We start from the raw sequence: 20,459 nt of genomic DNA on the forward strand, positions 1-20,459 counted from the left end.
ATACTTTAAAAAGGCCCAAAAATTAAGTGTACATAAATATTAATGTGTATTCATGCTCTTCTCTCTGCCAGAGTTCTGCTAAGTACACCAGTCACGTGAAAAAAGCAAGCCAGGCCATCCTGAACAAGTACAGTTATTACTGCACAATGGGTAAATAGCAATCAGTCCTAGAGATACTGTTCCTATACAGGGGAGGCAAGACAAAAATAAATAAACCCCTAACCACAATAAAATCCAAACCCAGTTTAAGAAAGCTTGTATTTATTTCAGCCTCAATGGAGTCAGTTTGAAACTGTCAGAGAGACACTGTACACCTATATACAAATTTAAGAACACAACGCAGTAACTGTTACTGTTTATTAAAAACCAGTTTTAATAATACGATAAAAGTATGTCCTGAGAAAGGGGAACAAACATGCTTCTTCAAGGTTTTTTAGCTGTTCTGGATCTCAGCCGTCGCTTGATGATCAGATGATCACTTTCCTTCTTTTGTTCCTCAGATTCCTGAAGAAAACATTTCAAAAGTTACTCATCTTTTCGCACAAGACTGACAAGCTCTTCTTGACCCACGCAAACATATTTCTTCCCCTAAATGGATTTCAGAATGGAATTTGCTTATTATATTTTATTCAGAAAACTATGGGATACCGAGATCATTTTAATGCAGCTTAATCACAAGGAACAAATATGGAGAATGTACAAAATCCTGTTTATCTTAAAAAAGCACACACATCTGAGGAAAGCCTGAAGGCAGCTTTCATTTTGAAATACTTGTTTTCAAAAGAGTATTATAATACTTGTTTTGTGAAACATGAAGCGTTCAGAAAACATTTTTAGCCTCAATCCCTGTAGCTATGACTTGCCCAGAATTTCAGTTCTCGGTTCAGTTCCATGTTCTCAGAACTACAGTGAGAGAAGAAATTGTCTCATCTTCTTCATCCTCTAACAAAAAAAATATAACATTTTGGTTTCTGCTCCTATCATTCGTCAAATCATCAAAAAATTCAGAGGGATATTACAGTATGGGCAAATGATCACTATGCTGAACAGAAAAAGGACTCTAATATAATTAAAAGATGCAGTTCCAACAGAGCAAGAATGTTCTTAGCACAATAGCTGCCGACAGAGTCATGAAACTGGCACATCAGATCCTCTGCAAGTTGGCTTAGACAGGAGATCATGGTTTAAGCATACCTAAAAAGCTGTCTAAGTTGTGCTCTAGAAAAGCGTGTAGTAGAATAATCCCACTCCAACACACTGAAATTATCTATGATTCCAAATTAGAAGACATCTCCGTGATTGCTACATCACCTACTTAGTAAACTGTAAGCCAGCCAAACACAGAGATCTTTGAGGACAAACTAAAACAGAACAGCAGGAAGACCAACAAGAATGACTTGGTAGAATAAAGAAATACCTCAGTACTTTCAACCTTCTCCTGCAAATAGATGAAACCTCCAGTCTGTTTGGACTCCTTAGTAGTTTATTTTAAGCCAAGACTACAGTATAATCGCTTACCGAAGAAGCAGGTATATCTAGAGGGCCAGAAACGACAGTGGAATACAGCTTCCTTTTGCATCGTTTTGGCTTGGTCTCTCCTTCTTCGAGACTTTCAGGTTCGTTTGATTTAGGAGAACTTACTGCTGACATCAGCTTCTTGGCTAGAAGAAATTTGTTTTGATACGCAAACCAATCAACTTACTGGTTTTGTGAGTCTTTAAATCACTGAATGCAAAAAAAGCTTCATAACAAACTTGGTTTATAAATGACACGTAAAATTTAAGTGAAAATACTCAGAAATTGTATTTGTTCATCGAGGTTCTTTATTGCTTCTATAGCTGAAACTGTTTATAGGTTCAGGTACGGCAGCTTAAAGCACGCATTAAAATGGAGTATGAAAGACAATCATGGCTCAGAAGTCGCTGGAAGTCAGAAACTTCAGCAGGAGTTAAACAACAGGCCTAACTTTTGTGCTGACAAAAGCACAAGACAGAACCAACTTTCTCTGTATACTTGTAGGTTTTCACAAATGTAATAATGAATCTCTGAAGAGACGAATAAATGCATTTACCTCATAAATCAAAGGACAAGACAACTTAACATGGCAGACAAGTTCTCTAAGAACACATACATTAATAGCCTACAGCAGAAACAAGCCATTCTACAATGTCTAGAAAACATGGAATAAAACTTATTCTACACCAACCTTTAGAGTGTATAATAGAAGGAGAGCTTTGAATAAAATCTCCAACTTTTTGCAGTGTTTCATCCTTCTTTTTAGTCAGTCTTGAAGCATGTACTCGCTTTCTCAGGAAGTAGTCTTTTCCGGATTTCTGTTCAACAGAGATGTGAACATGTGAAACAAGAGCATTGTTTAAACTTCATTTTAGTTCAACGTTATTTTAAGTTGACATTTTGAGCTTTACTACTGACACCTCTGTTCATTATGCTGATGATACCACAACGGCAAGTAATGTAGACAATTTTATACCCTTTAGGGAGTTGTCAAAATCTCAGCTATTTCAAGGCATACGTTTCTTAAAGTTTCTTAATAAGGCAGTAGTTTCTTTAAAAGTAGCTCCCAAGCTGTGGAGTTGTTTCTTACATAAGCTGTTCTAATTACATAAAATAAACAAACATACAAAACAGAAGACAACATATGGGAAAAATCTACTACTCATACTCTGACCATGCCAAGGATACTGCTATCACATGTGAACATCTGTTTTTAATAACTGCCATGCATATTAATGATATGAACCTTAGTTTAATACAAGGGCTTCACTTACAAAAGCACACGATAATACACTAAAGCTTCTCTTCCCAACTATTCAGTGTGCAATATCCTTCCCTCCAAATCATTACACAGTACAGCCATTACACGCTCTGGGGACAGACTGACTTGCCCTTTGGTTAGCTTATGGAATTTAATAGGAAGAGCTCATAAGCATGTAAGATTCCCATTCAGGTATACACATAAGGATAAGACACTGCTTCTTTCGTGTGACCACACAATTACAGGAAGTCCCAAGCTAGCTTCAAAACTAGAACAAAAACCAACCATTTTCTCATCACTTGCAGAGGGTGAATTAAAAGCCATGACAGATTTTGTATTTTTCGTGTTCTCACTTTTCACAAAATCCTGGGAAAATAAGACACGTTTCAGCCATGATTCTTTTGGAAAGAACAATTGATGTCACAAAAGTGAACACTTTAAACACTTTTGCTAATAGTAGGGAAGTATTTGCTAGTGGTAGCTATTCCACTGTAAATCAAATAATAAATAAGCATTCAATTATAAAAACAGGACATTAAGATATCAGTATTAGACATCTCATGATGTCTAAAAAGCTGTACAGGTTTCAAAGAAAATACACAATGGAGTTAAGAGAAATTCCCTTCTCTTAAACCATTATCACTGAGCTTGGCTATTAGTTTTGTTCACTAAAGCAGTTCATTGATTAAATTCTTCAACTACTTTACTGAGGTAGAAATGGCATTTTTATAATGCTTGAATGAGAATGGTAAAAAGGCACCAGATATTTTGTTTTCTGTTGGGTCTAGGTCATACCTCATCCATGTCATCACTTCTTTTCTTTTTTGCCTTAGGCATTTTCACTCCTAAAGGTATCATGCTGCCGTGCTGCTTTATCTCCGTCTTATCAGGTTGCAGAGGTGTCAGTGGGATTTCCAGCTCCGGCTTTGGGAACCGACTAGTTTTGCCATTTTCTGTGGACACTCCAGAAGAGTCGAGGACAGTTTCCAAATGCTCCTGATAGCACAGAAGAATTTTAAGTGCAAGTGTTAAGGTAGCCATGAGATTAAAAAGCTATAAAGCATCTGGAAAAGGATATGTAAGCATTCGATTTTCCTGCTGTAAGAACACTTGTAACAGAAGGAGTCTATTTCAGTTACAGCAGAGTTTTACCCCTCTTTCCTAGAACTTGTTACATTTAAAATTATTTCCAATCTATGATCACAAAAAAAGTTCTCCATGTTAAACTGAGCCTGATACTTTACAAGTCATTTTTTCTCAAGGGCACAGACAACTACACTTTTTTTAAATAGAGAATGGTGGTAGAACTGACACGATTTTCTTCATCTCAACTCTGCTGCGTCAGAACTGGGCAGGAACAGAAGCATTTGATTCAAGTGTTCGATTAACTTCCAGCTTAATCTTAGGGAATTTGCCCTTCCTCTTCTACACTAGAGATGTTATTTACATAAGTAAGGTCCAGCTGGCAAGGTGCAAGCCCAGTACAAGTCATTAAAGAACTCCATTGCTATCTTTTCCCTGGAGAGAATACAGACATTCAAGCAATGACACCGTACTTAAGCTGAAGGCTATCATGTACCTGCTCATGGTCAAATGGCAGCAAATGCACAGCTAAGTGACAGGGAAATGTCAGTATGCATTTCCCCAGCAGCACTTACTGTCCACAATCCACCCAATCCTGTTTTTCTCAACAGGAACAACAAAGTCAGAACTGAGATCACCTGGACTCCTCCTTCTCTATGGCAGGAATTCAGCTAGCATATCAAAAATGAGTTCAGATGCTGGTTGAACACATGGAAGACAGGCTGCTGGGGACATCAGAAAATGGTAGATGGCTGCTTCTACTGCTGCTAGTAACTAGCAAACTCCAGTGTCCCAAACACAGACTAGCAGCTTTTACTACTTACACTGTTCCGACCCCCTGAGGGGAGTCTTCTTCCTCTCAAAAAGTTACCAAAGATTGTAGAAAGACAAAAAGTAGTCAGAGCCACTTTATCAGGCTCTGCTAAGAATCTGAATGGAGTATCACCACCCACTGTATTTCCAAGAATTAAGTTGGTTAATAAACATTTTGTTTTTAAAATATATGTAACTGCTATTTTATGAAAGTTAGCAATTAAAAACTTATATAGGAATGATTAACATCATCTGCTAACAAAACAATCTCCAGAAATCCTGCAGAGGAAGAAAATAAGTTCAATTTGCTGTGCCCGTTTCAGTGGCTCCATGAATTTTTTCCAAGTAACTTATCTAATCATGAGCCACTTCATAAGCATTAACATGAGGAGAGTTTTCAACAGCACCTGACAAAAATTCATCACACAGTTGTTTCAACAGCTTTTATTCCTATCAAAGGCTATAAAAACAGGTGATCTGATCACCTTGAAAGAGATAAATAAATTAAAACTTGGGAATTGTTTAGAGAACATGAGATCTTTTCCTACTCATTCCTTATCAAAAGCAATACAATCACAACATTTTCAGATCTGAAGTTTCATACTAACCTCAGATTCATTTAATGAAGTGAGGCTCCTAGTACATCGATGTGACAAATAATTGTCTTCAGCTTTGCATCTTAATGGAATACTTTCTCCAGTTTTAGTTTTGCTTTGTTGTTTCCTAGGCTGTAAATATTTAAAAGGAGTAAAGATTAGGCCTCCAAAATATCTCGAGTTTTCTAAAGCTACAGTGTAAAACCTCAAGCTCAGACGCCACATGAACACGTAAGCTGAAACACAGCACAAGTGTGGGAAGGTAGTAACATCTATTCATTGTGTGATCTTCAGATACACCCTACTGGGTCTCACTAACAGTCTCAGGCAGTGTTCTGCCTCCAAAAGAGAGAAAGCGAGACATTATTTAGGGACAAAATCTGTAACGCTGGTCGTTTTGTCATCCATTCCCCCCATACTCTGCACGCTCACAGCTGCTATGTTAGAACACCAAAGGCTAAACCTCTGCCTAATCTTCAGCATCCACATACGAATACATGGAAAACTGCATGGAAAAGTTCCATAATGTACACAGAGAGATGGTGTTCTAGTAAATAAAATAGTTTTGAGAAGATGAGAGCTCATGCTTGAGTGGAAGACAAAAAGAACCAACAAGTACTCATCACTGAATATGTAAAGGACTATATGCTAAGAAAAATGATTCCAGCTCCAGTATCTCCTAGGAAAACAGAAGAACAAAAAGGGGTTAACAAGATGTTAAGTACTGACTTTCTATAAATATAATCATACCTTTTCATTTACAGAGTCATTCCTTCTACTTTGTCTTTCTTCAAGTAAAGGTTTTTCTGGCAAACACTGAGGGCTACTGTGGTTAATGCGTTGTTTTAATTCCTTTATAAAGTCATCTTTGTCAGCCAGTTCTTTTCTTAACTCTTCTATCACAGTTGCATTATCCTAATAAACAGTAAAAACTGCTGAGTTGTGGGATTGGCAAAAGGAATTAACACACACAAGCAGTATTGCAATTACTTAGTAGCATCAGTTTTAGAATTGCAGGCTAGAACACTTATCTATTCAAGAACAGTAACATTTCACGGATTTGTACGGTCACTGTTACAAGTGCAGTAGTCACAGAATTGCCTGGGAAGTTGTAATACAATATATTTTGCTTCTTCTATTTTACTTATGTGCTTCAGCCTTCATCTCTCTTAAGATATAATAACCCGAGCTTTTATTTGTTCCCAAATCCTCGGTACTGTGAGAAAGTCGGCAGTTGTAGCGGAAGTTTTGCTATGAGAACATCTTTCTTCTCAGAGAAAGTGAATCCAAACATTCTCAAAAGAGCACAACTCCTTTAGTCTTCTGTTTAGCTTCTGAAATTCTATGCTATGGCTTAGATTGGCTATCCTGATTAAAAGCTGGATGTTGAAATAAGAAATGCAACTTCCAGAGATCATCCCCCCTCTGCTTTTTGATGCTTCCCTTAATCTCTCTCCACGTCCCCTTCTGTCTTTTCATGCCATTGTAGATACTACCTCAGAGAAAGCAAAGAAAGTAAGAAACCTGAGACAGAACTACTGTCTGAGTATTGAGCCTAGCTTGGGATCCGGAAATGCTTTGAATTATCAGAAAAAGCTACAGATGTCCAGTCTGACTGTAGGATCATAAGCATCAAACTGACATCTGCTTATCTGAACTACTGAAAAATTTGAAATTTTAGTAATTAACAGAAATTCTGTTTCTGAAGAACAAAAATAAAAGCTGGTGCTTTTTTTGGTTAGTTGCACATGATGTCAATACGACAGTGTTCAAGAACAGAACCACACCCAGAATACAAAGAACAGGTACAGGAGTTTTACAGAATTTATGGGTAGCTAATCAGGTAGGAGGAAAGGAGAGCTGACCTTGCTTGAATCCTTTAAGGCAGATTGTCTCAGTTCGGCTATTTCTGTCTCTTTTTGTATGGTATTAGAAGACAAAGTTTTGAGCTGTTCTTCCAAAGCTTCTACTAACTGATCTCTCTCCTCACGCCACTTTTGAATATTATGGTCCTTCTCCTCCAGCTCCTGTATTTCATGTTGAAAGAAAAGCATACACAGTAGAAACAAGCAGAATCTTTAAGACAGCCTAGAATTAATAAGTTTTTCATATAGCATAAATAAGGACTCAAGCTGATAAAAAGAGTTTATGGTAAGACATTTCAATTAACATATCGTGATGTCACTCAACAAGATCAGGTTACATGCATGTATTACATATGTATTTACTATGCAGATTATTGTATTTAAAGCAATCTGCCAGTGCTCTGTAGTGACTAATTATTTGAATATCTTTCATGGTCTACCACTAATTTCAATTGGCCACTTTCATTTTGCTCCAATTTTTTTTTTTTTTTTTTTTTTGGACCTTTTCCCTGTTGCTTGGAAAACCTGCATCATTCATGTAATAAAAATTAAGAGCAAGTAAAATACCTGTTTAAGTTGTTAGTATAGTATAGGATATATATATATCCTATATAGTATAGTCTTTATAATCCAGCTCATCCTTAAACTGGTTATTAATCCTTTCAAGTTCATCCATCCTGTTCCTGAGGGATTCCTCCACAGAACGCATCGTGGACACCTGTAATGTAAGCACAGCTCACGGTTAATTAAAAGACTTCTGTAATCCAACCTGGCCAAATACTTCTTTGTTAAATAAAGAGGAATTCACAAACAAGTGCTGAGTAGGAAAACGACAGCAAGTGCAAGGTTACCAAGGAAGACATGAATTCATTTTTAAGCTTCAATTTTCCACCCCAAGCACACCCAATAAACTTTCAGACTAAGATCCTGCAAAATGGGTTTTAAGATATCTTCTTGTTTAATAATTAAATTTTAACTATTAACATCATTGAAGCTGAAATTGAAGAAAAAAAATATACATGCTTATATTAAAGAGCCTCTGGAAATTAGTCTATTTCTCTTCAAGTAAATAGCATTCTTCTTCCCAGTTATCAGCGTTTTTTCACAAGACTTAGGTTTTAGGCTTTGGAGTTACCACGGATACAAATGGCAAGTCACCAGTAACGTAGAGATAATAACAAGTCCCCTCCAGAGGCAGATTAGCTATTCTCTTCACAAACCTTATTCCAGACTACCAACCAACTTTACTTTCCTCTGTTCATTATCTATGCGAAACCATGTTTTAACTTCTGGTCCCCTCTAGAGCTTCAATGGCAACTTTACCTAAGATTTGCTGCTAGCCACACTAGTGTGAAATTTCCAGCTTCATAGTTAAAGTTTGAGAAGTTTTAACAGCAGAAAGCCAAGCATAATCTTACAGAAAAAAATAGCTCAGTTGACTACAAACCTCGCTTTGTACTTCCTGAATATGTTTCTTGGCATCAGAATGTTTGTCTTTTAGATCTGCATACTCTTCTTCTTTCCTCTGCAAATCTTTTTTCAAATTCAGTACAAGGGCAGAACTCTCAGAAAGAATATTTTCTAGCCTTATGTTAAAAATAAAGACACAAAGAACATTACTGTTACACATCTCATGGAAACAGCAATTACAGCTTAATCCATGCCCTGCCTGTTGGTTTCTATTTGTAAATAGACTCTTAAATCTATCTAGACCAGTGACAAGATTTAAACAATTACTTTTGAATTTCAGCTTGCTTCTCATAATCAGATTCTGAAGCAATAAATTATTCAGATGCTATTCTGAGGGATGTACAACAAAACCACCAGAAATCCCCATATTATTCTTCATTTCCTTGCACACTCCTGTTTTCCCTTGGAACTCAAGTAGCATACCAAAGCATCCTAAAGTAGTAGTTTGGCCATTGATAAGCATGCAGATGCATTAAGTCGAAGGGATGTTCCCATTAACTATTTTTAACTCTAGTTCATTCTCAAAGGGCTCTAAGTTAACTCAGTGGTTACTTACGATTCTATATGTTGCACTTTCTCCATTTCACTCTTTTCCTTTTCCCGAAGAGAATGTTTCATCTGCTCCAAGCTTTCATTTAAAGCCAAACTTTTGAGCTGTTCTTCCAAAGCTTCTACTAACTGATCTCTCTCCTCACGCCACTTTCGAAGATTACGGTCCTTTTCCTCCAGCTGGGCAACAAGTCTTTCCTAAATGAAGAACAGATGAACAGTGAACATCACCTACTACACACTGAACTGTTCTAACACTTCGGTAGTTAGCACCGTTTTACAGTCTTAGTAAATGTATGATCTCTTCAAGATCCACAGGAGCTCTAGAACTAGTTGCACTACAAACCTACAGAAGCAAAACCATGCTTCCATTAGACAACCTACATTACTCTCCTTGTGAAAAAATATTAGTATTATTTAACAACTTCAATTTGCTCATTTAATGATTACTAATGAGCTTTAGGAAAATAAAGTCACAAAGTGATAATAATACTAAGCTCCTCACATCCTTCTATGCTGCTTGCAGATCCAGAAAGTCGGGACTAACTACTTCCAGATGTAAAAAAAGCATTGCAGAATGTACAGATTCACATGTTTAAGAAGTTACATGACAAGAGCCCAGCAAACAGCTCAAGTAACTCAAGTGACTTTGTTATCAGTCACTATTTGGAAAGTGATAAAGGAACAAAACTGTGGCCGTTTGACCAAGTATTTTTATTCAGTATCTGGAGAGAAGTTTGTGGGGATTCTTTAGAAACTCAATTGCCTTTTCTTCCTTATAAAGGCTTAATGGACTTCTGCTTTGCAGAAAAGAGAACAAACAAAAGCTATTGTACAAAATACTTTCTTAGCCTCATTAAATAGTGATCTATTTTTCAACTGTAATTTTCTTATTGATGTCCCACATACGTGACATTTCATTATGCGCTTATGAAAGATCTTTCTTTTTGTGGCCCCCCCATTCCTTCCTTTTCCAAATCAAGCAGTTCTCATATGGGCTTTGCTGCATAAGAAAGCAAGGGGACTTGGACAAGCTGCTCTTATGCACCCTTACTGTTAATACTTGGTATGTAGTTGTCTCCAAACTACAGGCACCAGACAACTCTGCCAGGACCTCATCACTTACAGTTTCTGCTTGTTGCTTTCCATAATGTTGTCGGTCCTCAGCAAATTGTTTCATTTCTTTGTTGCGAAGATTCTCTGCTTCTTTTATCTGATTTAGGAGCTCTTCTTTCTCCTCCAGCCACTTTTTTCTACCAGTTTGATACTTAGTCTCACTTTCCTGTTTCAAAGAAACCAAAAATGAAATAGTGAGTCATTAAGGAATAAAAGTCTTAAAAGCCAGGTCATCATTAAATAGACTTGTTTCTGCAAGATAACAGAAACATTAGCAGTTTTTACTACAGAATATTCCCAAAGGCAGGTATTGGATAATCATTAGTTCTTTTCCATTAAAAAATAATCATTTCCAGTATTTCTTATTCAGACTGGAGAGCCTCCATAAAACATCTCTTTTTCTTTATAAATGTTCACACAAGCTTTACAGAACTTACACCAAAAGTCAGTATAAGAAAAACTCTTTTAACTTAAAAACTTCTAACACTTTACGCTGCCTTGCAGCAGTTGTAGAAAAACTTTCAGCTCCTTCAGGGTTGAAAGACAAAGAAAAGCAACACAGTTTACACTGTAGGAGTAGTCTCCTTTCCTATCAAACCTACTGGCAGACATTCTCATATATAGGACAGAGCGCCTGAGAAACTGCTTGGAAAAAATAAAAGTCTTTTAACCAAGGAAAATTAGTAGACCCGCAGCCCAACAAAAAAGGCTTCCTGGTGATAAAGTTAGATGATGATTTCGATAGCTTATATTAGTTGCCCAAGCAACTAACAGAAAACAGTTTTGACAAATACACCGTAAGTTACAATTTGCTTTGAGTTAGTATTCCTTTCTTGCAAACAACAATTGTATAAGTATACTCTGCTTATAGCACATTGACGTGGTATAGAATGAAGCAATGAATGTTCAACTTTCCCCTCTTCTTGAAAAAGGGAATTGGCTCTGCGCATTAAAAAAAATATCATGAATAAGCTTACTCAAGGTGAAGGAGGAAAGAAGCTCAGAACCATTCCACTAACAGAGTGGATGTAACCTATTGTAAACTCACTTAGAAAACTCCCACTGCCAGCCCACTACTTTTATTTAAAAAAAAACAAACAAACAACAACAACAAAAAATAACATCAGATGGGATAAGACAACTAACTGTTCAGAGGCCAGCAAAAGAAGCACTGCTCATGGCAGCATAATGTAGGGAAGGCTACACTTCCTATACTATGGGGGCATCAGTGATGCCATTCTTAACGTACCACAAAAAAGCTGCACCTGGTCCCTATTGCATGTTGCACTGCAGGTTTTACAGTTAGTTTCTGTAATCAATATAACAGTTTACTTTATCAAGTTACAACTTTGAAGTTAAGTTACCTCCAGCTCTTTTTGCAGCTTTATTAATTCTGTACTGTTTTCATTCAAATTTGCCTCATCACTTTCGTTGTTCTTTTGCTGCCAGTCACTATTGCTCTGGTATTCCAGTTCACTGTATTTCTGTTTCCATGCAATCAGTTCTACTCTAGAGTCTATACGTTGCACTTTCTCCATTTCACTCTTTTCCTTTTCCCGAAGAGAGTGTTTCATCTGCTCCAAGCTGTTTTTCAGCTGCATAACTTCTTGAATCAGATTTGCTTCATTGCCACTTAACTCTTCAAACTTTTTGTCTGCATTTGCAGACTTCTCCTGCAGAGCTGCTGTAACTGTCTCCAGATTAACAATAATAGATTCTTTTTCTTTAAGTAATTCATTGAGTTTTGACACATTGTCTTCCATTGTCTTGGAAGCCTCCAGGCGATATTCAAGCTCTCTTATTTTTACCTCACAGTTGGCAACTTCCTCCTGAAATTGTGCAATCACTCTCTGATCTTCTGCAGTCTTTTCTTCAAACTCCTGAGTTTTCTTTTCTATTTGCTCATGTAACTGATTCACAAGACCATCTTCCTGACTAGTGTGAGTTGTAATCTCGCATAGCTTCATTACAAGTTGACGATTATGATTTTCAGCATTATTCAGTCCCGCCTTTAGGTTTTCATTGTCTTGAAGCAGTGCTTTGATGTGCTGACTTTTTTGTGAGGAAACATCAACAATACTTCTGCATACTTCCCAAATCCTTTCAAGACTATAGTTAAAGGAGAGGTCCTGCACAAGATCTGAGATGGAAGAAGTCTGTGACTGAGTGCATGCAGAACTAATTTGAGATGTCCCTGTCTCATCTTTTTCAGAGTCTGAGGAATCCTTTACACTGACAAAATCAGTACCGATGGCGTGAAACTCTAAGTGACATTTGTATAATTCATCTAATTTGGTCCGCATTTCTTTTACTTGTGACACTTTATCAATTATATATTCTTTGGCAACTTCTATGTTGTTAGTTAGTTGGGCATTTTTGTCTTCTAGTGTCATATTTATAGATTTCTGTTCATCCAGTTCAGAAGCAATTTCCCGATAGTCAGCTTGACCCTGCAGAATTTGTTCACGGAGGACATCAGCTGTTTCTTCAGAAAAAGAAAGCTCAATACGCAGGCTTGTTACCTGCTTACTGAAATCTTCTTTTTTATTTTTTTCTCTTCTGCATTGTTCTTCAAGCACAGCTAAATGATGTTCCAAGATTTCAGTTCTTTCCCTCAGTGCTAGTACTTCCTTTCGGTACGCGGAGCACTTTTGTTTCATGTGTTCAATTGTCCTTTGCTCTACAGTGTTCTTTTTCTTTCTCTCATTTACAACTACTGTAAAACAAACAAACAAACAAACAAAAAAAAAAAGGGGAAAAGGAATGTAGCTCAGATTGATTAAAATCATTATTACATAGCAGTTCACAACACCAAGTAGCAACTTCGAAGTGAAACACTGTCGTAATATGCAAGCCATACCCTCACATCACATAGTATTTGATACTAGTGAAGGAATTAAAGTCCTCTGAACACGTAATCAGGTGCCTCAGATTTCTATACAGAATTAACAGCAAAAGGTTTTCAGTCTGGAAGAACACTTTTACCATGGCACTACTCAAACCTTCCACTCCACACCAGTAGAAAATCTAATTAGATTTAAGAAACATGGGAACGATATCGATAATTCACAGCTATATTCTTTCTATCTTCCGTGCTTCAGCAATCCCTATAAGGCAGCCAGGAATCACTCCATCTACATCTAAATGGTAGATAAACAGTTCTCTAAGAAATTTCATTCCAACTCACAGTCCTCTTACTTTCAAAAGAAAGATAAAACCCTGGACAAGTTGATCACTTAAGTGTTGATATCTGTCTCTCTTATTCAGTTGATCTCTAAACAAAATAAGAGGATTCCTACTTCTGTCCACACTTACTCTTTTGCATATAAAGTTCACTCATGAAGTTGTACAAATTTGCAGATTCAAGTTTCCATAAATATTCCATTAGCTTGGGGCTGTTTTTTTCTTTAACTGGTGAGCAATTAGCTAAAATCACATGCATTTTCTTTCTATCAAAAGCGACTTCTGCTGTATTTCATCATTGCTTTAGAATCCAGTTATGTCCATTCCATAATATGCATACTTTAAGTATTAAAAAAAATAAATATAAGTCAAGACTTACCAGGGATTGGGTCACCACAACAATATATTCAATGGTGATTCTTGTACAGTCCTTTTATTACTGCAATGCAGAATTTTATAGTGCCCACGTGCAGCCTGCATTACATACAGATTCACATGTACTGCATGGAAACAGCCTCTTAACTCATCTAAGGAGTTTTATATACAGCCCTCAACTGATTTAAAAGTCATACTGAAGAAACAGCAGTGGCATATTCCACCCCAAACCAGGTTTTGGGTTTGATTGCTGCTCCCAGCAACACTAGTGAGGGGAATATGATTTATAAGTAATCTAAACACTTTATGCTGAAAACAACAAGCAAGCACTAAAGCAAGATAAATAAGACTAGGGAGAAGATGTGTAATGTTCAGTCTAGAAGCTCCTTACACAGGAAGTAGGGAAAAAGATAGGAAGATAGATAGTCTGGATAGCCACTATGAAGACAGCCATACAAGAAGTTTTTAATTTCAGCTTCAAAACCCACCTTACAAATTCACATACAACACGACAGTGATTCGTATGGGGGGAAGATAAGTGGCATTCTAGTAACAGCTAATATATTTTAAAGTATTTGCTGACCACACTCCCTTTTTTTTTTTTTTTTTTTTTTTAAAATATTACCCCAGATTGATCTCCTTCAAATTTAATGTACAAGTTCGGACTCCCCTTTTCTTTGTATACAGCGTAAATTTTCATTTTGTGTTGCAGAAACAAGGAAAACGCCCAAATTCCCAAAGCTTTCTGAAACTGTTCTTAAGGCTCAGCAACTATTCCTGCTAGATGAAGAATAGATGTATCTTGCTCATCATACAGCAACACAGCATGCACTTCTTTGTAAACAGCCTTGTGTTTCTATAAGATGTGCCCATAACATTTAAATAGTAAAAAGGAAAATATTTAAGAAAAAAAAAAGGAAAATATATAAGAAAAAAAAAAGAAAAATACCAGGGTGTCATGGTTTAATAATTTTGTAATTTTGCTATCAGTATTCCACATCATAACATCATATAAAGCATGAATAATTTTACTGCTCCCGAACACTTGCAGTATATTGATGATATTGTCGTGTGGGGCCATACAGCAGCAGAGATTTTCAAGAAAAGAAAACAGATAATCCAAATTCTTTTGCAAGCTGGTTTTGCCATTAAGCACAGCAAGGTGAAGGGGTCTGCCCAGGAAATCCAGTTCTTAGGTGTAAAACGGCAAGATGGGCATTGACACATCCCAGCAGATGTGATTGACAAAATCACTGCTATGTCTCCGCCCACCAACAAGACAGAGACCCAATCTTTTCTGGGAGTAGTGGGCTTTTGGAGAATGCATGTCCCAAACTACAGCCACATAGTGAGCCCCCTCTATCAGGTAACACGGAAGAAGAATTATTTCTCATGGGGTCCTGAGCAGCAGCAGGCTTTTGAGCAGAGAAAACAAGAGATAGCCCGTGCCGTGGCCTTGGGGCCAGTACGGACAGGACAGGATGTAAAGAACATCCTCTACACTGCTGCTGGAGAGAAAGGTCCCACTTGGAGTTTGTGGCAAAGAGCTTTAGGAGAAACCCAAGGCCAACCCCCGGGACTTTGGAGTCGAGCATATAAAGGGTCTGAGGAGTGCTACACTCCAACTGAGAAAATCTTAGCCATGTACGAGGGGGTTTGGGCTGCTTCTGAAGTAGTTGGGACAGAGGTTCAGCTCCTTCTAGCACCTCGCTTGCCTGTGGCCCCCCTGTCACGGACACAGGTAGATTTTTGTTTAAACCGTGACAACTACCCAGAATGCAGCATAAGGGAATTTTTGCCTAGAACTCTGGAGGACTATTTTTAACTCAGAAAGGTCAGAGATAGAAAGTTCACACTGATTTCTGGGTCACCAGCCTCACCGTACATCAGCATTTTTGGTTTTTAAATGATACATAAAGTTCTCAATAGCACTGCTCTAGTCGATAGTTATTTCCCTTTCTGTGCAGCTTGCTCTGTGCATGGCTTGTGAACCGCTATTCAGGCCAGACAGCTGCAGCCCCAAAGACCTGCCATAAATGTACAAATTCTACCAGGATAATGTCTTGGTAGTGGAGAAACAGGATGCGCAGTCATATGGCTCTCACACATACCTTGTACAACCAGCTTGGCTCTGGACTGGGCATCACCAATGTCACAGGTGTACACATCACTGTCACTTTTCTCCAGATTTTCTATGCTCAGCTGCAGGTCTCGTCCTTTTTGTGCCCTCTTGTATTTCCTGCCAGGCCTGAGCACAGCAATGCCTTTCCTCCATATGACGAAGGATGCGGCTTTCTCGCTCTGACATGTAAAAAGTGCACTTCCACTTTCTTCAATTTTCACATCTGAAAGTTCCTTGATAAAGTAATTAGGTTTTTCTGGAAGGAAAAAAAAAAGGATGAGGGTGTAGGACAAAGGGATTTGTTACCCCAACAAGTCCCAAGCATACAGAGGTGTCCTGAATCTCCTTTGCCCTCATTTCAGAATATCACATAGAGATGCAAAGAGTCTAAGAAGACCACAGAGTCCACCCATTTACATAGGTTTGATAATTCCAGTAGATATCTGCAAAGTTCAATACCATTATACATGCGCTGGTAGGATCTCATCTGATCAACTGCATATAGTTTTGATTACACATATTCAATATAGACTAATTCAGATTGACATCTTTTCGTGGCTCACTAACACCCAAGATCATAGAATCATAGAATGATCACAGAATCATAGAGTGGCCTGAGTAGAAAAGGACCTCAAAGATCATCTAGTTTCAAACCCCCTGCCAAGGGGTCAACAACCACCAGACCAGGCTGCCCAGACCCACATCACACTGGAGAATCATTCAGTTTCCAGATTATTTTAAGGAAAAGATTTTAATCCATCATATTTTCTGAAAACTAAGAATTGATCCTGCTCAAGGAAACAGAAGAGAAAAACATCACCCACAGGCTGCAGATATTTACCTCGACTTCTCTACATGCCATCCCCAGTGTGCTTTTCAACTCACCTTGCACAGTGACCCTGGCTTTTGTTATGGAGTCCTCTGTCTCACAGGTGTACTCCCCACTGTCCTTGGCAGTAGAGTCATGGATGATCAGAATGGCCCCAGTTCCCTCCTGCTGCAAGTCGTACTTCTGGCTTTTTCTGATTGCTTTGCCATCCTTGTACCACCTGATGTTCAAATCCGGTTTTGACAGCTCACAGCTCAGGCTGATGTCCTGCCCTGCTGCTGCTGTCTTATCCTCCAGCTGTTTTGAAACCTCAGTAGGTTTTCCTGGAAGAAAACATTGCTTTTTGAGTAACATACACTTAGGGTAGGATGCCTCTCTCAAAATACATGCATCTACATGCTGGAGATAAGTTAGAGAGGCACTTGCAACAGACGCCATCCTACAGCCAGCAGTAATCTGCAAAGTACAGACAATAGAATTCCAGGCAGCATTTATTCTCTCTTAAATCTACCCCATTGAGGATGATGAACCATGTCTGAAAACTGCCTCTTTCTTCTCTCCACTCATCACACTGGGAGCCTCGGATGATGCTCTCAGATGCACATGCTCTAGATAGGAATTTGTTGTACAGCTAGATGGTGAGAAGGCCATCCATTCAGCTTATAATTAGAGGATATTTGCTCCCACAGTTCCCTCAACAGAGCATTCCTGATTTACTGTTAATGGAACAAGCTGTAGTGAGATGCCCATTTCCAACACTACCCCAGTGCTTTGGGTAGTTCTCTCATTTGTGTAAAATGTTTCCTCCTTTTACTTATTTTTAAGAGAAATTCTCAGTGCTTCAAGGTTCAAGTAGAAGGTTGCTATTCACTTTAACCATATTATGAGTTAGCTCTCACGACAATCTTATCAGAAGACAGTTGAAGGAATCAGACCCCAGAATCTCTCCCATCTCATTACCTTTCACAGACAGAGAGGCTTTGGAGGTTAGACCACGGGCAGTTAAAAAACAACTTCCCCAGCGTCAGTAGGAGTCACACTTTTGATAATGAGAGTATATTTCCGAGTCACGTTAGAAGCTTTAAATCGCCCACCACTTTCCACTCTGCTTCCAGTCAGTGTCCAGTTGAACTCATCAATGCTTTCATGGGACGGAATGCATTCAAAAGTACAATCTTCTCCCTCCTGGATTTCAGTGTTTTTCAGCCGTTTGGCAATGCCACTATTCAGCTCTGGAAGGTAAGAGATACGTTAGTATGAGGTTTATATGGAGAAAAGGCATTTGTGACTGACATGAGTAGCAGTACTGGTGTTTTAACTCAGGATTTGCAGAACATGGCTGCATTCCTTACTGATGTATTCTCTAAGACATTCTCCACTCAGAATTACCAGAAAGCTATAAAAAAAAAGAGACGTGAATCTCTTGTCTTTGCTCTGGAAGAACTACAAGGCGAGCAGCTCAGTCCATGGAGCAGAATGAAGATTCAGTGAGCAACAGAGGGAAAAACCTAACAGAGAGGACAACTCTAGGATGCTGCGTGAGAAAAAGGGTTTTGCCTATGACCAGAAATTAAATGTTTCTATTAGCTAATTTGTTACCATCCTACCCTACTGGTGTTCAAACCATTTCTCCATTTTAGGGATGGTTTGAAAGGAAATATTTCCAGGACATTCTTGATGTGTTTGGTGATTTTCATGGCAAAATGAGATACATTTACATCAAAAGCAATGGGAATTTTCCAGACATCACTGTGCTAAATTGCAGTAATACACTTCTATTGTAGAAACTATTAAGGCTCGTGGGGGAATAGGTGTAAGACATAGTGACCACACTGAATGTGCTTTCAGCACTCCTTTACTTTCCACAGTACTTACCCTGAATGCCGACCTTTGACTTGGCAACATCAGTGCCAATATCACAGGTATAGAAACCTGCATCTGACTTCTCGAGGTCATGGATAAGGAAGGGGACATAGGGTCTTCCCAGACTGTACCAGCTCATACTTGTTGCCAGAAGTGAGCAGAACACCGTCCTTCTTCCACACTGGTTTGACCTTCTCTTTATAGAGACTTCGCATTCCAATTTAATCACACCCTGCTCCTCACCAAAAACATCATCCAAGGACTTCATGAAGACAGCAGGCTTCTCTGCAATTAAAAAGGCAAAACAGAACAATGTAATACAGAAGTTGAGACATTTCCAGTTGCTTTCAGATTTTTAAAGAGGGATAAAGAAATCTTCACCACTACTGACGACACCAAGATAGAACCTAAAGCGGTTTCATGTCTGTTGACTGAATACGCTTTATGGAATTCTGAACTAATCAGTAGGAGAATACAGGGAACAGGAGGGACAGCCTGCATTGCCTTGGGTGGGACTGATATCATATGAAGTAATTGGGATGCAGCTCTTCTAAAGCTGGAGAGCTGGCATTGCCCTCACATGGAGCAGAGCTCATACAGCAGGCCACAGGATTAAGAGGATAAGCTGCTGAACACTTTTGATTTTCCTGTATTGTTGACTCCTCTTATCTGTCTTCTATTTCACACATCAGATGTTTATACTGGGGAAAAAACTTCCACCAAATGCAAAAGAAAGGAGAAAGAGGAAATCCTTCAAACTCTGAGCGCATAGAGTAAAAGAGCTTAATTGCTGGGGAGAGCAGATTAGAATCACAGTACCCTTAGAATTGGAAGAGACCCTTAAAGGCCATCTAGCCCAGCTCCCCTGCAATAAAAAGGGACATTCACAGCTAGATCAGGTTGCTCACAGCCTGGTCATTAGTCATCCCAGAGGCAAAACACACACTGAATGATCTCTCCCTGCAGTCATAAATCCTTAATTCCATAAATCACTGGAAGAAAGCCCCTCATGACTTTGGTGGCTATCTGAGCCCCAGAGAGGTCAGCTTTAGAAGCAGGATTGCTGCACAATAGAATGAACTGGAGCTCCTTAGCATCTCTTACATCCAGGAGGGGTGTGATCAGACCCACCTATCACCTTCAGGTGCGCTTTCTGACACCTTGTCTGACTTCACTGTCACTGTGCCAGCATCCTCAGGCTTAACCTGCTTCATTGTCAGTGTGCAGCAATTGCCAACGTTCTTGATGTCATTGTAATTGTTGGTGTAAAGGAGGTTGCCATTCAGGAACCATTCCATGTCCTCGTCATTATGGGACAGCTCGCAGGAGAAGACAGCAGAGCTCTCTTCTTCAATTTCCAGATCCTGCAGGTGCTTTGTTACTTCTACATTGCGGGCTGTGGGGAAACAAGGTGAACTGTTACCACTGTTACTATAAATCATACTGGGATGTGGTAGAATGGTTGGACTAGATGATCTTTGTGTAATCTTCTCAGTGAAGATTATACATTTATAAAGTTAGCAGGAGAGAACGGCAGAAATCAACCTCAAGAAGAGAAATCTGAGGTGAAATAGGACATGGAAGAGGCCACCCTCCCTGCTCATACCTTCAGCTGTCAGCGTGGCCTCAGTCTCTGCAATTCCTGCCTTGCACTTGTACGCACCAGCATCATCGGGCTTCAGCTTCAGAATCTTGAGCTCTGCTGAATGCTTATCCCTCTTGATCTTGTACTTCTCAGAGGGCTCGATGGGTGTGTGGCCTTTGAACCATTTCACAACCTTTGGAGAAGGCCTGAAGTCACAGGACAGGATGACAGAAT

General features: G+C 38.8%; 2 protein-coding genes across 2 annotated transcripts; both read right to left on the reverse strand.

Annotated features, from left to right (window-relative positions):
• Window positions 1-343: 343 nt before the first annotated feature.
• On the reverse strand, window positions 344-7,281 carry LOC146755086 (kinesin-like protein KIF20B). The gene is made up of 6 exons (XM_085526348.1): window positions 7,134-7,281; window positions 5,281-5,400; window positions 3,062-3,142; window positions 2,207-2,333; window positions 1,519-1,661; window positions 344-504 (listed from the first exon to the last, which is right to left on the reverse strand). Exons 3-6 carry the CDS (start codon window positions 3,098-3,100, stop codon window positions 424-426), a joined length of 390 nt encoding a protein of 129 aa, XP_085382474.1. The 5' UTR covers window positions 3,101-3,142; window positions 5,281-5,400; window positions 7,134-7,281; the 3' UTR covers window positions 344-423.
• Window positions 7,282-7,740: 459 nt separating this feature from the next.
• Window positions 7,741-18,910, reverse strand: LOC146755087 (obscurin-like). The gene is made up of 9 exons (XM_085526371.1): window positions 18,653-18,910; window positions 17,872-18,009; window positions 16,834-17,100; window positions 15,938-16,204; window positions 14,218-14,264; window positions 10,279-10,434; window positions 9,160-9,350; window positions 8,581-8,719; window positions 7,741-7,851 (listed from the first exon to the last, which is right to left on the reverse strand). The coding sequence occupies exons 1-9, from the start codon at window positions 18,906-18,908 to the stop codon at window positions 7,741-7,743; spliced, it is 1,572 nt and encodes a 523-aa protein (XP_085382497.1). The 5' UTR covers window positions 18,909-18,910.
• Window positions 18,911-20,459: the final 1,549 nt, after the last annotated feature.

Source organism: Coturnix japonica, chromosome 36 (assembly GCF_054131305.1).
Source record: "Coturnix japonica strain WE chromosome 36, WE-NBRP24, whole genome shotgun sequence".
NCBI classification, from domain to species: Eukaryota; Metazoa; Chordata; class Aves; order Galliformes; family Phasianidae; genus Coturnix; species Coturnix japonica.

Excerpts from the sequence above, each read along its gene's own strand:
- LOC146755087 (XM_085526371.1), bottom strand. The coding sequence starts at position 18,908 with ATGAAGTCCTTGGATGATGTTTTTGGTGAGGAGCAGGGTGTGATTAAA. Across the intron at positions 18,010-18,652 it reads GTCAAAGGTCGGCATTCAGG|AGCTGAATAGTGGCATTGCC; the intron begins GTAAGTACTGTG and ends CTTACCTTCCAG. Across the intron at positions 14,265-15,937 it reads AGCCAAGCTGGTTGTACAAG|TGGCTATCCAGACTATCTAT; the intron begins GTATGTGTGAGA and ends CTGTCTTCATAG.
- LOC146755086 (XM_085526348.1), bottom strand. The coding sequence starts at position 3,100 with ATGGCTTTTAATTCACCCTCTGCAAGTGATGAGAAAATG. Across the intron at positions 2,334-3,061 it reads CTGCAAGTGATGAGAAAATG|AAATCCGGAAAAGACTACTT; the intron begins GTTGGTTTTTGT and ends TCTGTTGAACAG. Across the intron at positions 1,662-2,206 it reads TTCTATTATACACTCTAAAG|CCAAGAAGCTGATGTCAGCA; the intron begins GTTGGTGTAGAA and ends AATTTCTTCTAG.